At 37.0% G+C, this 12,774-nt stretch overlaps 1 protein-coding gene across 1 annotated transcript in view; it reads left to right on the top strand.

Moving 5' to 3' along the window:
* Cdc20b (cell division cycle 20B) overlaps positions 1 to 12,774 on the top strand; it is a 63,890-nt gene that overhangs the window by 23,376 nt on the left and 27,740 nt on the right. Inside the window, exons 3-5 of the mRNA XM_004848678.3 lie at positions 2,456 to 2,672; positions 5,973 to 6,103; positions 8,802 to 8,895. Coding sequence (XP_004848735.1) covers positions 2,456 to 2,672; positions 5,973 to 6,103; positions 8,802 to 8,895 — 442 coding nt within the window. The remainder of the gene's footprint in view (positions 1 to 2,455; positions 2,673 to 5,972; positions 6,104 to 8,801; positions 8,896 to 12,774) is intronic.

Below are 12,774 nucleotides of genomic sequence, written 5' to 3'. Positions count from 1 at the left end.
TTCTGAATCATATTTCTGTTCATTAATATTTTAACTTTTTTCAATTTAAAATAATCAACAACTTTAATAAGTAAATTTCCACTTAAGCCACTGATAACAAGCTGAGCAGTATAAGGAAGGCCAGGGAGAAAACCCTACAGTTCTCCACGGGGGATTTACCAGACTAACATAGATCTGGGAAACCTTGTTTAATCTAGGATGTTGGCAACAAACTTATTTGTAGTTACTTGCCCCTCCTATTTGGAAATCATGAAAACATTTGCCTATGGAGGCCATTTTTCTTATTTGTCTTTTTTCCCCATAGATCACTGACAAGTAACAATATCAGCTCTGGAAGTGTTGTCAGTACTCTTGGCTGTCATTTATCTCATCCGAGAGACTTGGACTTATTTAAAATGTCCAGGTGCACTTTTATTGATTGATTTATATCACTCTCTAGTTTCTGTGGAAATGTTTGTTTTACCTTGTCCATTATAAAAATTGTTCTTAACAGAGAAAAAAAGAAAGCAGCTTGTTTCTTTGCCTCTGGGTTCATTTTCGCATCCCTGTGCCTTTTTGGCATTAATGGCCTCTAGGGAAAGAGATTCATTCATTTATTCATTATGGAGTTCCTAGATGCCAATAAATGTGCTATGCCCTTGGGAAAATAAGATGAAAACAAAGTCCCTGGTCTTCAGGAGTGTGTAATATAGGAGGAGAGAAATAAAAATAAGCAGAAAAGTGGACAGTGAGCACAGATGTTTAAAGCACAGGGACTCAGCTGATTTGTAGAGCTCAAAGCTTGACAGGGTTGTTGTGGCTGGTTGTGAAGGTTAGGCACTGCATATTCCAAAGGGTGCCACTCATAGAGATGATGTCTATATATCTATTGTTCAGTGGCCTGAACCTGGATCCGCTCCCTACCTCTGAATCCTTGCTCAAGTTATTGAACTCTATTTAAAGTTTCATTTTCCAACTCTATAGAGTGGGAGTAATAGTAGTACCTACTTCATAGGATTATGATGAAACTCAGGTAATCTATCTAATTCATATATCTCATTGCTTGGCACATTAAGTTCTTGATAAATATTATTATTAGTACATTGTTGTGATGCTCTTCACACAGTGAGCTGTGAAATTCAGGACAGGTTGTGCATTAGTTCAGTATATTGCAGTATGGCTGCTCTAAAAAATTACTACAAACTTGGTGGCTTGAAACACACATGTATTCTCCTATGGCTATGGAGGCCAGAGGTCTGAGATCAGTTTCTTTGGGCCAAAGCCAAGCTATCAGCAGGGTCTTTCTTCTTCCAGAGGCTCTTGGGGAGAATCTATGCCCTGCTGCTTCCGGTCCTGCTGACTGCCAGCGCTTCTGGTTATATGGAGATTAGCACTCCAGTCGCTGCTCTGTGATTGTGTTACCATTGTCCCTCCTGTGCAGTCAAATCTCCCTCTACCTTTCTCACAAGGATATGTGTGCTCCCCAAGATAATCCAGAATACTCGCTCCATCTTGATGCAGGTTAACCCTTGACTCAATTACACCTGCAAAACCGCTTTCCCCTTTGCTCCTTTGACATGTACAGGTTCCAGGAACTAGGACCTGCATATCAGTGGGGACCATTAATTGGCCTACACAGGCTACCAAACCCAGTTTGGAACAAAGACAAAGGGATTTCTGAGACACTTTCCTGAAGGAGTTGTTGGTAAACTCAGCAATGAAGGTGGGCTAGGAGTTACCCTGGCAGAGGATTATTAAGAGACCCCAAGAGGGGAATATTCCAGATGCACAGAGTGACAATGGCCTAGCCAGAGGAACACAGGCCTGCAAAGGCAATGTGATTGTTAGTGTGAAATTTCTTGATCATTTTTCTCAGTTGACATGTCATTAAATTTATTCTTCTTTGTTTTCATTCTTTAAAACTCAAGATTATTTTGTTTTTTTTATGTATATTTAAATTCTAGGATACCAAGGTAATATTTGAGCAAGCATCTCCTTCTTCTATCTGTTTTTTTTCTTTATTTTTGTGAATTAAACATATCTTCAAATCTGGTGGCTCCACCATTTCTTGGTACCTGCAAAGATAAAGGCCACTTGACTAGTATTACAGAGGTCACCTGGCCTATAGAATTCTCTGCTTACTACTACAAGTTAGAATCAGCTAAAAACTTTGAAAAGTGGGAAATTGATACAAAAAGCCTAAATTTCATAATATAGTGTTATTTCATGTTATATTTTAAATTTAAACATAATTACTCTTAAACTATTTTGGTACATCAAAGGACACTTGAGCAGAGGCTCAAAATTTGTAATGGTGATTTAATGTTTAAAAAATATTTATAAGGTCATGAAAAGTAAAAATCTCATGTACAAATATTTTGTGCTGTATTAGCCACATGTAATTCTCTTTTAAGGAATTTTTACATTGGTATCATTGAAACCACTATAAATTACAACTCTCTTCGTTGTTAATCAGTTATTTGATGCAGGTACCACCCCATACTCTAACTTCAAGAGCAACATTGTAAAGAGGCTGTCAGATGAAGTTCCTGTGGCCAGCAGCCCACTTTCCACAAGATGGCAGCAAAGTCAAATCAGGGATTTGGAAGCCTATTCCTTTGATGAGTCCGACATCTCCGAATCTGTGAGATCAGTACTGAAGATAATGCCTGAGAAAGGCACCTTAACTCTAGGTGAGCCCAATTTTGAAACGTTAAAAAGGATGTATTCCCAAGACAATCTTTGTCTTGTAGAACTCTCTAGTGTCATATTTAGTTAATTGCTTTTTGTTGTTGTTGCTGTTGTTGTTGTTGTTAACTGCTCTTCCCTTTCTTTCCCTTTGAATAAGAATTTTCCAAGGTAAGGTGTTAATGAAGCAAAACCAAAAGAAAGTGTGTATTAAAAGAAAATTATAACAGTTCAGTTGAGTAAAGAACTGTTTGCACATGGGCAGTCCTCAGAGCCAGAAGAGGTTCTGGGAGCTCCAACCAGCAAGGTGGGCAGGCAGCATTTATGGACAGAAAATGAAGTGAGCCACAGGAGCTTACTGGTTACAGATGAGCCTTTGCCTCTTTGGAACATGATCTGATCAATTGGCGGCCTGTGATTAACTGATTGAGCTGCTGCTGTGATTGCCTGATGCCCCCTTACACAAGTATATTTCTAGTTAGGCTCTCAGGTACAGTAGTTAATCTACTAAATTGTGTTGCAGCTCCTTATGTAAGGACTCAGAGTACATCCCCTGGCCACATAATATGTTATTGTTTTTAAAATTAATTTTATTAGTATACTTTTTGTATACGTAATGATCACATTCACCATAGGGAATTTGTACCTATATATAATATATCTTATTTTTCTTTTTTCCTCGTTCCCCTCCCCTCCCTTTGTTATGTTTTAAATATGGTTCTGAGTCTTGTATGGCTAGATGGTGATACTTTCGCAAGAATTATATGTATTCATATATGTATATGTAAATGTCTATATGCACAATATATATGCTTTTGTTTTGCAAATTACAGGATTTAATGACTCTAGTAAGGTTCTTGGTCTATGACAGTCAGAAAAGATATACATTTGTATTGTTATAATCAGGTGTGAAATTGGATAAGAAAAAGATGAAAGCAGAGAGGATGAGTGGAAGAGAAAATAAAAGAAAAGAGAGAGAGAAGGGTGGAAGGAGGGAAGGAGTGAGGGATAAGAAAACTGAGGAGAGGGAAAGAGGGAAAGATGGATGAGAGAGATATAATCTCACGCCTGCTGGGACTTGGATGGGTGAAGGCGAATGGGTACCAGAACCCCCAGTGTGACAGACAGGGTTCATGATCCACCTATCAGACTCCTAAAACACTTTCTAAGATATGTACTCTCCTTTGGGCACAGCCTGCAGAAGCAAAATTCTCTACCTGTCATCTGCTGATTTAATTCCTGTCTTTCCCTTTTGAAATCCCAGGGAATATACTGTAAATTTTTAACCATCAGTATGTTTACTAAGATAAATATTATAAATAGAGCCAACTCTTCTTAGGGAAGTATTGTAGTTCTGCAGATTACAAGGGAGCTCAAATCTCTTCAAACCAATGAAATTCTCATGCAATGACAAGTTTCAACACTGACATCCACTATCTACAGTTTAGGAGATACAGGATTGTAAGAAAGATCACTGGTATAGGGCCAGGGATTTAGCTCAGTGGTGTCGCCACCTGCCTCGCAAGGGCAAGGTCCCAAGTTCAATCCTTGGTACCAAAAAAAAAAAAAAAATCACTGTTATAACTGTCTTTTGTGTTCAATTGTAATTGGGAGGATATTTGGCTAAAGTTAAGGGCTTCCTTTTCCTTTCTGGACCCTGAATTATTGATTGTTTCCTAGTTAAGCATTGTGTGAGAAATTCAAAATTTCAAGAGATCGATTATTAGTCAAAACGATTTTACAAGAAAATCCATTTTACTTTCTACTTAATACCAGGCATTAACTAGATACACTGGTTTCGCAGTGCTTTTGCTGGTGGGTTTTCTTCCTGTTTCATAACAGTGAATACTGAACATCCTTCCATCCCAAAGGGGACATCTATAGATGTTCATTTGCAGTCGTGTTCTGCCCACAAAACCTGAGAAGTCTCTGCGTTCTTAGCCTAGTAGCCCCTACCACTTTGTTTTTGATTTATTTTGTGGTACTGAGGGTTGAACCCAGGGTTTCACATGTGCTAGGCACATGTACTCTGCCATTGAGCTGAATCCCCAGCCCTTTCAAAAATTCAATTTTGAGAGAAGGTCTTGCTGAATTGCCCAGTCTATTGTTGAACTTGAGATCCTCCTGCTCAATCTCTTGAGGAGCTGGGATTATAGACATGCACCGTTATGCCTGGCTCTGACCTCTGTTTATAAATGGATTGACTGTCAATACTTGCATCCAAGCACAGGTTTTCTTTTCTCACTTGAGGTTCTGAGAGCTGGCCTCTTCTGCTCTATTTTCTTCCATACATACAAAGCAATCATGTATAATTTCTCAGGACAAGAGCAAGATCTAAAACTTTGAGGAACATTTCATGTTTTCATCACCCTTCCTCCTTTAATGTAATATATTTATCTTAGATTTTGAATCCTAGGACTTGAGGAACAAAATTTTAGGTAGTGTAGGGAGATTTACTAAGTCCATGGCAAATATAGAGGGGATTCTCTTGTGGCAGAGGACTTCTTGATCTCTCTGATGAATGTGATATGGCAGATACTTAGTTGTAGAGGATGACTTGACAGATTTCCAGGACAGTTAAAAGTCTAATAGAATGATTTCTCAATTTTGAGAAGAGAATCTGAAAAAACATTGATGTAAATAACATTGACTGTTACTTTAGCTTAGAAAATACTCCACTGATGCAATCTCAAGCTAATTTTATAACATCTTTCCACAAGAGGAAGGGTGAGAGGCAAAGTGATATGCTCATCATCACGTAGTGATGTTAATAACTAGCAAGCATCCCATGGTGATTTCCTGGCAGGATGATCATAGCTTGGGCAAACCAGCTACTCTTTGCACCATCATTTTTTTTTTTTTTGGTACTGGGGATTGAACTTGGGACCTTGCGCTTTGGAGGCAGGCGGCAGAACCACTGAGCTAAATCCCTGGCCCTGCATCATCATTCTAAACTGGTGAACTGTTTTTGTCCATTCTCCAAATGTGCAAATCTGTTTTTGCCACCCAGAGGTAAAGCATTTCCTTTGTTGTGACTATGGGTAGAGTCAGGTCTTTAATCCTGGCATTTCCTCCCTGTCGTAGAGGCCACCAAGGCAATTTCTCTTGAGTATTCATTTATGAACCCAGCATCCTGAATAAGGCCTCATCTCTCTCCCTTCTTCCCACTCCCTTCCTGGGATTTGATACAAGAGCTTAGGCCATCACATTCTGTCCTGCTGTGAAAGATGCCATGACCAGACCTCTAATCAAAGTGATTATCTTGTTTTAAAATCCAAATTCAAAGCTAAATGTCTCTCTTGTAGGATCTTACAAAGAACCACTGAAGACCCCTGTCAAAGGCAGTTCTCAAACAAGTAACTCTGCTCTCCATTTTTGCAAGGCATCTCGTGCACTGGAAAGAGGTGGGAAGGAAAATGTTGCCTCCAAAGCCCAGGTAGGCAAAGAGAAAAAACTGAAGATGCTACCTCTTGAAAACTTCAGACAACTGAGTTCCAAATGTCAGGAGAGAGCTGCTTAGCTACTCTTACAAATCAGTAGGAAATGATGGATTCTCGACAAAGAAAATAAAAATAAAGCAAAAACAAAACAACCAAAAACCCAAGCAAGTGAAGGACATGAATAGAAGTTCTTTAAAAAGGGAAAAATAGAACCGGGGATTTAGCTCAGTGGTTTTACCGCCTGCTGCGCATGTGCAAGGACCCGAGTTTAATCCCTGGTACCAAAAACAAAACAAAACAAAACAAAAAAAGGAAAAAATAATCCCCCAAATACATAAGAAAATATTGTAAGGACCAATCAAAAAGTAAAAAATGATAATAATCATTAAAGAAGTAAAGATAAAAAAGGACAACAAAATTACACACTGTGTATGCTTCCTTTCAGCCAAGAGCTCTGTTTCTACGGAGTTCATTTCTAACTCAGACGGTAAGTAGGACTGCCTTTCAGGACCTCTCAGAATAAATTCAATTCTTTCTCTAAGAGATGGTCTTCTGGATATTTTCCTTAAGTCTTTGTTCTTGTTTGTCTCTTGCTTAAGTTCATTCATTCTTTTAGGTATCTCTTATTATCATTTTAAGACCTTAGGAGTATACTCTTAAGTATTTTGAGCACATTATACCAATAGCATGTTTTCAGATTTACCAGATTTAATGAAGAGTGTCTGAAGAAATCAATGTTTCATTTTAAAACCTTTTAACTAGGAAAGTCATAAATTCTCAGTTTAGGCTATATTATTCTTTTAGTGTGTACCTCCATCAGGGTTGCTTTATATACTTTTCTAGAGAAACAATCAGATATTATAAGTGTAAATTCAAATTATTGAACTCCTACACAAGTGGAAACAAATGTATTGCAACAAGTCTTTTGTTAGTGCCTTCTTGGGTGTGGATTTAGGGTTAGGGGTCACTAGGGAATTCTACTAAGATAATTAAGAGTGTAGTTTGCCTCATCCCTGGGCAAGGTTACTAACACCCCCTACTTTTTTTCCGCCCCCTACTGCTGATTAGAGTTTTCACTGCCCTAATGCTGGGGACTTCCCTTTTCCTTCCCCTTGTCTTCTCTGGTAACTGGTAGCAGCAAGGTTGGTGGCTCTCTCTATGGGATTACAAGATATCACTTAAAGCAATTGTTACACAGATAGAACATTATCCAGTTATCACTGAATGGCCCTGGAAGGGGGTAATGGAAACTGTTTTACTACTTTATACAGAGCACCTGTTGCCATAGCTAGACATCAAGAAGCACTGAAAGAGATGGAGATGCTTTTATATAAAGCCCTGTGGTCTTCATTGGCCCTCACCACTCATCTGGAGAGTATTTCCACAGTATGGGCTTGGAGACCTGTGGAAACTTTCAGAATTCATATTCAGTGATCTCTGTGCTGAGATGCTAATTAAAGTAACAAGTAGATCTCATCTAGAAAAAAGCATCCCTGGGTATGTAGAGTAAAGCATGTACTGGACAGTGCTTTATTCAGCTTTGTGGGATTCTGCAGGACTCTGAAGAAGTGAACCTGTAGAGAGTAAAATTGAACTACTGATCAGCAGGCCATTTAAAAAAAGTTATTTTATACCAGTGGTTTTCAACTGAGGATAATTTTTTTTTGTTTGGCACTGGGAATCGAACTTGGGACCCTGTGTTTGTGAAGCAGGCGGTAGAACCACTGAGCTAAATCCCCAGGCAACTGAGGGTGATTTTTGTACCCCAGGGTACATTTGGCAGTGTCTGAAAATCTTTTTGGTTGTCACAGTCAGAAGGGCAGCTAGTACGTAAATCCAGAGATGCTGCTAAGCATTCTATAGTGCACAGGACAGCTCTCCTGACAATGAATTTTCTGTCCCAAAGTGCCAACAGGGAGTTTTGCTCTGGAAACTTTGATCAAGAAACTTTGCTTTATAGTTATCTTTTCTGTTTTAAATACATAAAAAGCATGATTCATTGGCAGGCAATGTTTATAATGTGCCATAACATTGAGGGAGAAACCAAAATACTAAAACAATGCCATCAAAGAAACACTGTGTGGTCTTTGGAGATCCAATGATTGCCATATACATAAAATTAAGTACTGTACATTGTTATGAATGAATGAAGGAAAAAGAATCTTGTCTGCCTTACCTATACACCAGTGCTTTTGGGAAATTCCAATAGGAACTTTTCTTTCCCTTTATTTTTCCAGCTGGTTTTGATCAAAGTTGATGACAGAATGTCAGAAGTGTACTTTAACTACTGGCCCATTTGAGACAGCAATCATATTTCTGTTCATGTGGAAATTGAGCCAAGCTACTTGAGATTTCTGTGACTTGCTGTCCCCATTTCTAGTGAGTGATGTCCATAGCCTGTGGTTGGCTAATAGAATTTTAGGCTAGAAGAATAATAGGATTTTAGTTTAGCTAAGTAATACCTGCTGTATAGAATTGTTGAGAGGATTGTAAATAATGTAGACAAAATGTTTACCACTGTTCTTTACACAGTGATTAATAAATCACAGCTATTATTGTGGTGTTGGCTTTGATATTGTGGAATCTTTAAACTTCCTAGTAAATTTTCAGGTGTAACTCTTTATCATGCATCACATTTGAGATGTACATATATGTTTCTAAAGAAGCATTCTCTTTATATGTATTTATTTTCAGAACTGCCTAAATGAGCTATTTTCAGCCCAGAAGGTGATCCAGCAAATTAATGGGAAAATGCAGCTTTGTGAGGAATCACAATGTATTTGGGAAGGTATGGGGCAAAGGTTTTCTATTTAACCTTCTTTCCTACCCTCTTCTCCCTGCCTCCTTCATTTCTTCCTTACTTTAAAATATATTACTATTTATATTCTTAGACTAAATAAACACGATATTCAGATTTGGACAATTTTCATAATCCTCTGCCCTAACTAGTTCCATCTCCAAGTCCTCTTTTCTAGAGCCAACCACTCTTAGCTCTTCCAGCTACTCCCCCTGATATTATATCTATTTTCTATATAATATTGGTAAACTATTTCTTAAAATTTTCGACTTAATCATGACTTACAAGTTTAGTAGATAAGAACTTAGTTTTCCTTCTGCTTCATTGTTTCTGCAGTCCCTGGACATGGTTATAGCATACTTTAAAAAAGAAAAATTCAAATAGTGTTTATATAACATTACTATACAACTGTATTTACCACTGAGCCACATGGCCACTGTAAATGTTCTTTTCTAGTATAACCATCTAGTATAACATGCCCAAGAAACTGTTAATGTTTCCCCTAAATATGCCAATGCTTTGTTCCACAGCTAATGATAACATTTTCCATGTGCTCGCTCTTTAATTTCCTCTTTTCTTTGGTGACCGCCCTATAAGCCTGCTAAACAAGCTGTTCTAGTTGTACAGTTGTCATCCTGGGACTTCCCTGATGTTAGAGCCACTATTTCTGAAAATGTCTTTCTGGTTTTATACATGATTCAAAATTTGGCTATAAATTCTAGTTCCACTCAGAATTTTGAAGATATTAATTCATTACATGAGTTCATTTTATGGATTTTAAAATATTTTATGAATTTGGACAAATAAATAATGACATGCACTCACCATTCCAGGATTATACAGAATAGTTTCACTGTCCTAAAAATCCTGTGCTTTGCCTATTAATTCTTCCTTTTCCCTTGCCAACCTTTTATTGCATTCATAGGTTTTCTTTTTCTATGATGTTGTATAGTTGGAATCATTCAATATTTAACCTTGTCAGATTGGCTTATTTCATTTAGTAATATGCATTCAAATTTCCCTCATGCTTTTTCATGTCTTGAAAACTCATTTGTGTTCAGTGCTGAATAACAGTTATGTGGCGTGATGAAAATATAAGGTGAATATTTAAATTAAAACAATTATTACAGTAAATAACACATTGGTGTTAATCTCTCTCAGAGTACTCCCCCCTTTCATCAAATACACTCATCCCATCATTCCTGTCACTCTGTGAAGCAGTTCTGCAAGTCCTTTTTCATGACTGTCTTTACAAGGTATGATAAAAAAACTGTGGTGAGTACTGATTCCAAGTGGTATTCGAGGGAAATGCAGACTTGCAAAAATTTTATGATGTATCTTTATCCACTTTATTCACCAGGTCTGGCATCATGTTGCTTCTGGCTCTTTCCAAAGTCAAAATGACAATGAAAGGTAAACATTTTGAATCAAACTAGGACATGAGGTAGCCATGACAACACAACTAAAGACATTCATGAAGGAGGACTTCAGAACTGCTTCAGAAAGTGGCAAGAATGTGAGATAGGTGTTTTTTTTAATTCATTAATTTTATTGGTACATTTTAGGTATACAATATGATGACATTCATCATTGGAAATCTATACCTTTACATGATATATCTTGGTTCTTATTTTTTCCCTATTCCCCTGCCCTCTCTTCAACCCCTCCAGCTCTCCCTATTTACAAAGACTTGTTTCTGTTTTTTCCTTTTTTCATATTTATTCCTTTCCCTTGTTTCCTTTCCCCTACCTCTCCTATTTCCCCTTCCCCTTTGGACCTTTTCTTCCTATTTCAAATTATCTATTATATATTTTGATCCTTATTTACACTCTCAGTTTCTCACACCAGAGAAACTATTCAGTTTTTACACAGGTATGTTCTATTTATTTCACTTAAGAGTATGGCCTCAATGTACATTCATTTAGCTATAAATGTCTCTAGTTCCTCATTCTTTATGGCTGAGTAGTACTCCATTTTATAAAAAACCCCACATCTTCTTTATCCAGTCACCAGTTGTTGGGCAATTGGGGTGTTTTAAATGAGGGGGGTCTTGAGGGGAATGAATGGCAATGTATCTTTTTCTGTAATACATTTTAAAAAATTTAAGCATTTACTGTATCTTCCAATCACACCTTGTCTATATCTGGTGGTACCAGATTTTATCCATTCACCTCCTGAAGGACATCTTGGTTTCTTTCAAGTTTTGGAATAAAAGATGTTATGAATAAACCTGTTATAAACACTAAACATGTTGTTTTTTTCCAGTACTGGGAATTAAACCCAGAGCCTTCTCACTGAGCTACATCCTCGTCCCTTTATTTGAGACAGAGTCCTACTAAATTGCTAATTTCCCAAGACTGGGCTCAAACTTGGGTTTGTCTCAGCCTTCTAGAGTGTTGGGATTATAGGTATGTGCCAACATACCTGGTACATGTTCAGGATTTTTATGTGGACATCAGTTTTCAACTCATTTAAGTAAAAAGCAAAGAGCAGTGAAAAGCAAAGAGCATAATTGCTGGATTGTACAATAAAAGTATATTTAGTTTTCTAAGGGAAGTGCCAAGGTAGCTTCCAAAGTGACTACCATTTTGCATTCCAGTAGCAATGAATGTTTCTGTGCTCCACATCTTTATAGTATTTGCTGTCAATGTTTCGGATTTTGGCTATTCTGATACTAACATAGTGTTATCTTATTTCGCCTTGCAATTCCCTAATGGGTATCTTTTCATATGATTCATGTGCCATCACTGTATCTTCTTTGGTGAATTGTCCAGATCTTTTGCCCATTTCAAAATGTGGTTGTTCACTTTCTTATTGTTAAATTTTAAGAGCTTAAATGCTTCTTTGTATATTTTGAAAAGCAGCCTTTTATCGAAAATGTCTTTTGCAAATATTTTCCTTTGCTCTGTGGCTTGTCTTCTCATTGTCTTTATAGAGCAGAAGTTTTTAATTTGAGTGAAGTCCAGCTTATCAATTATTTCTTTCATGGATTGTGCTTTTGGTGTTATATCTAAAAGTTTACAGCTAAACCCTGTTCATGAAGGTTTTCTTCTATGTTGTTTTCTAGGAGATTTATAGTATATGTCTATGATCTATTTTGAATTAATTTTTGTGAAGAGGTAGGGTCTGTGTTTAGATTAATTTTTTCACATGTAGATATCCAGTTATGCTGGCACCATTGTTGAAGAAATTATGTTTTATCTATTGTATTGACTTTGCCTGTTTGTCAATAATAATCAGTTGACTATATTTGACTGGGTCTATTTGTAGGTTTTCTATTCTGTTCCATTGATCTATTTGTTTATTCTCTTGCCAATAGTGCAACGTCATGATTAGTGTATCTTTTTTTTTTTTGGTACTGGGGATCAAACTCGGGTCCTTCTGCTTGTGAGGCAGGCAGTGGAACCACTGAGCTAAATCCCCAGCCCCTAGTGTAGCTTTATAGTAAGTCTTGAAGTTGAATAGTGACAATCTTTTATATTTGTCCTTCTGTTTCAATATTGGGTTGCTTATTTTGGGTCTGTGCATCTCAGTATAACCTTTACAATTGGTTTGTCAGTGTCCACAAAATAATTTGCTGGGCTTTTGATTGGGAGTGTGTTGAATTCATATATCAAATTGGGAAGAACTGATACTTTAATAATATTGAGCTTTTCTATCCTTGTACATGGAAATATCTGTCCATATAGTTAGATCTTCTTTGATATCTTCAGAGTATTTAGTTTTCTTCATATATATCTTATACATATTTTTGAGATTTAATACTCAAGTATTTTACATTTTGGGTACTATTATAAAAGGTATTTTTAAATTTCAAATTTTAGTTGTTAATTGCTGATATAAAAGAATGAAACTGAATTTTATATATTA

The sequence above is a fragment of the Heterocephalus glaber genome, unplaced genomic scaffold (genome assembly GCF_053883595.1).
Source record: "Heterocephalus glaber isolate CG9 unplaced genomic scaffold, H.glaber_assembly_v1.0 deba00001538, whole genome shotgun sequence".
In the NCBI taxonomy this organism is placed as follows: domain Eukaryota; kingdom Metazoa; phylum Chordata; class Mammalia; order Rodentia; family Bathyergidae; genus Heterocephalus; species Heterocephalus glaber.
Note: the sequence above shows the minus strand (reverse complement) of the source record. Positions and strands in the feature narration are given on the sequence as shown.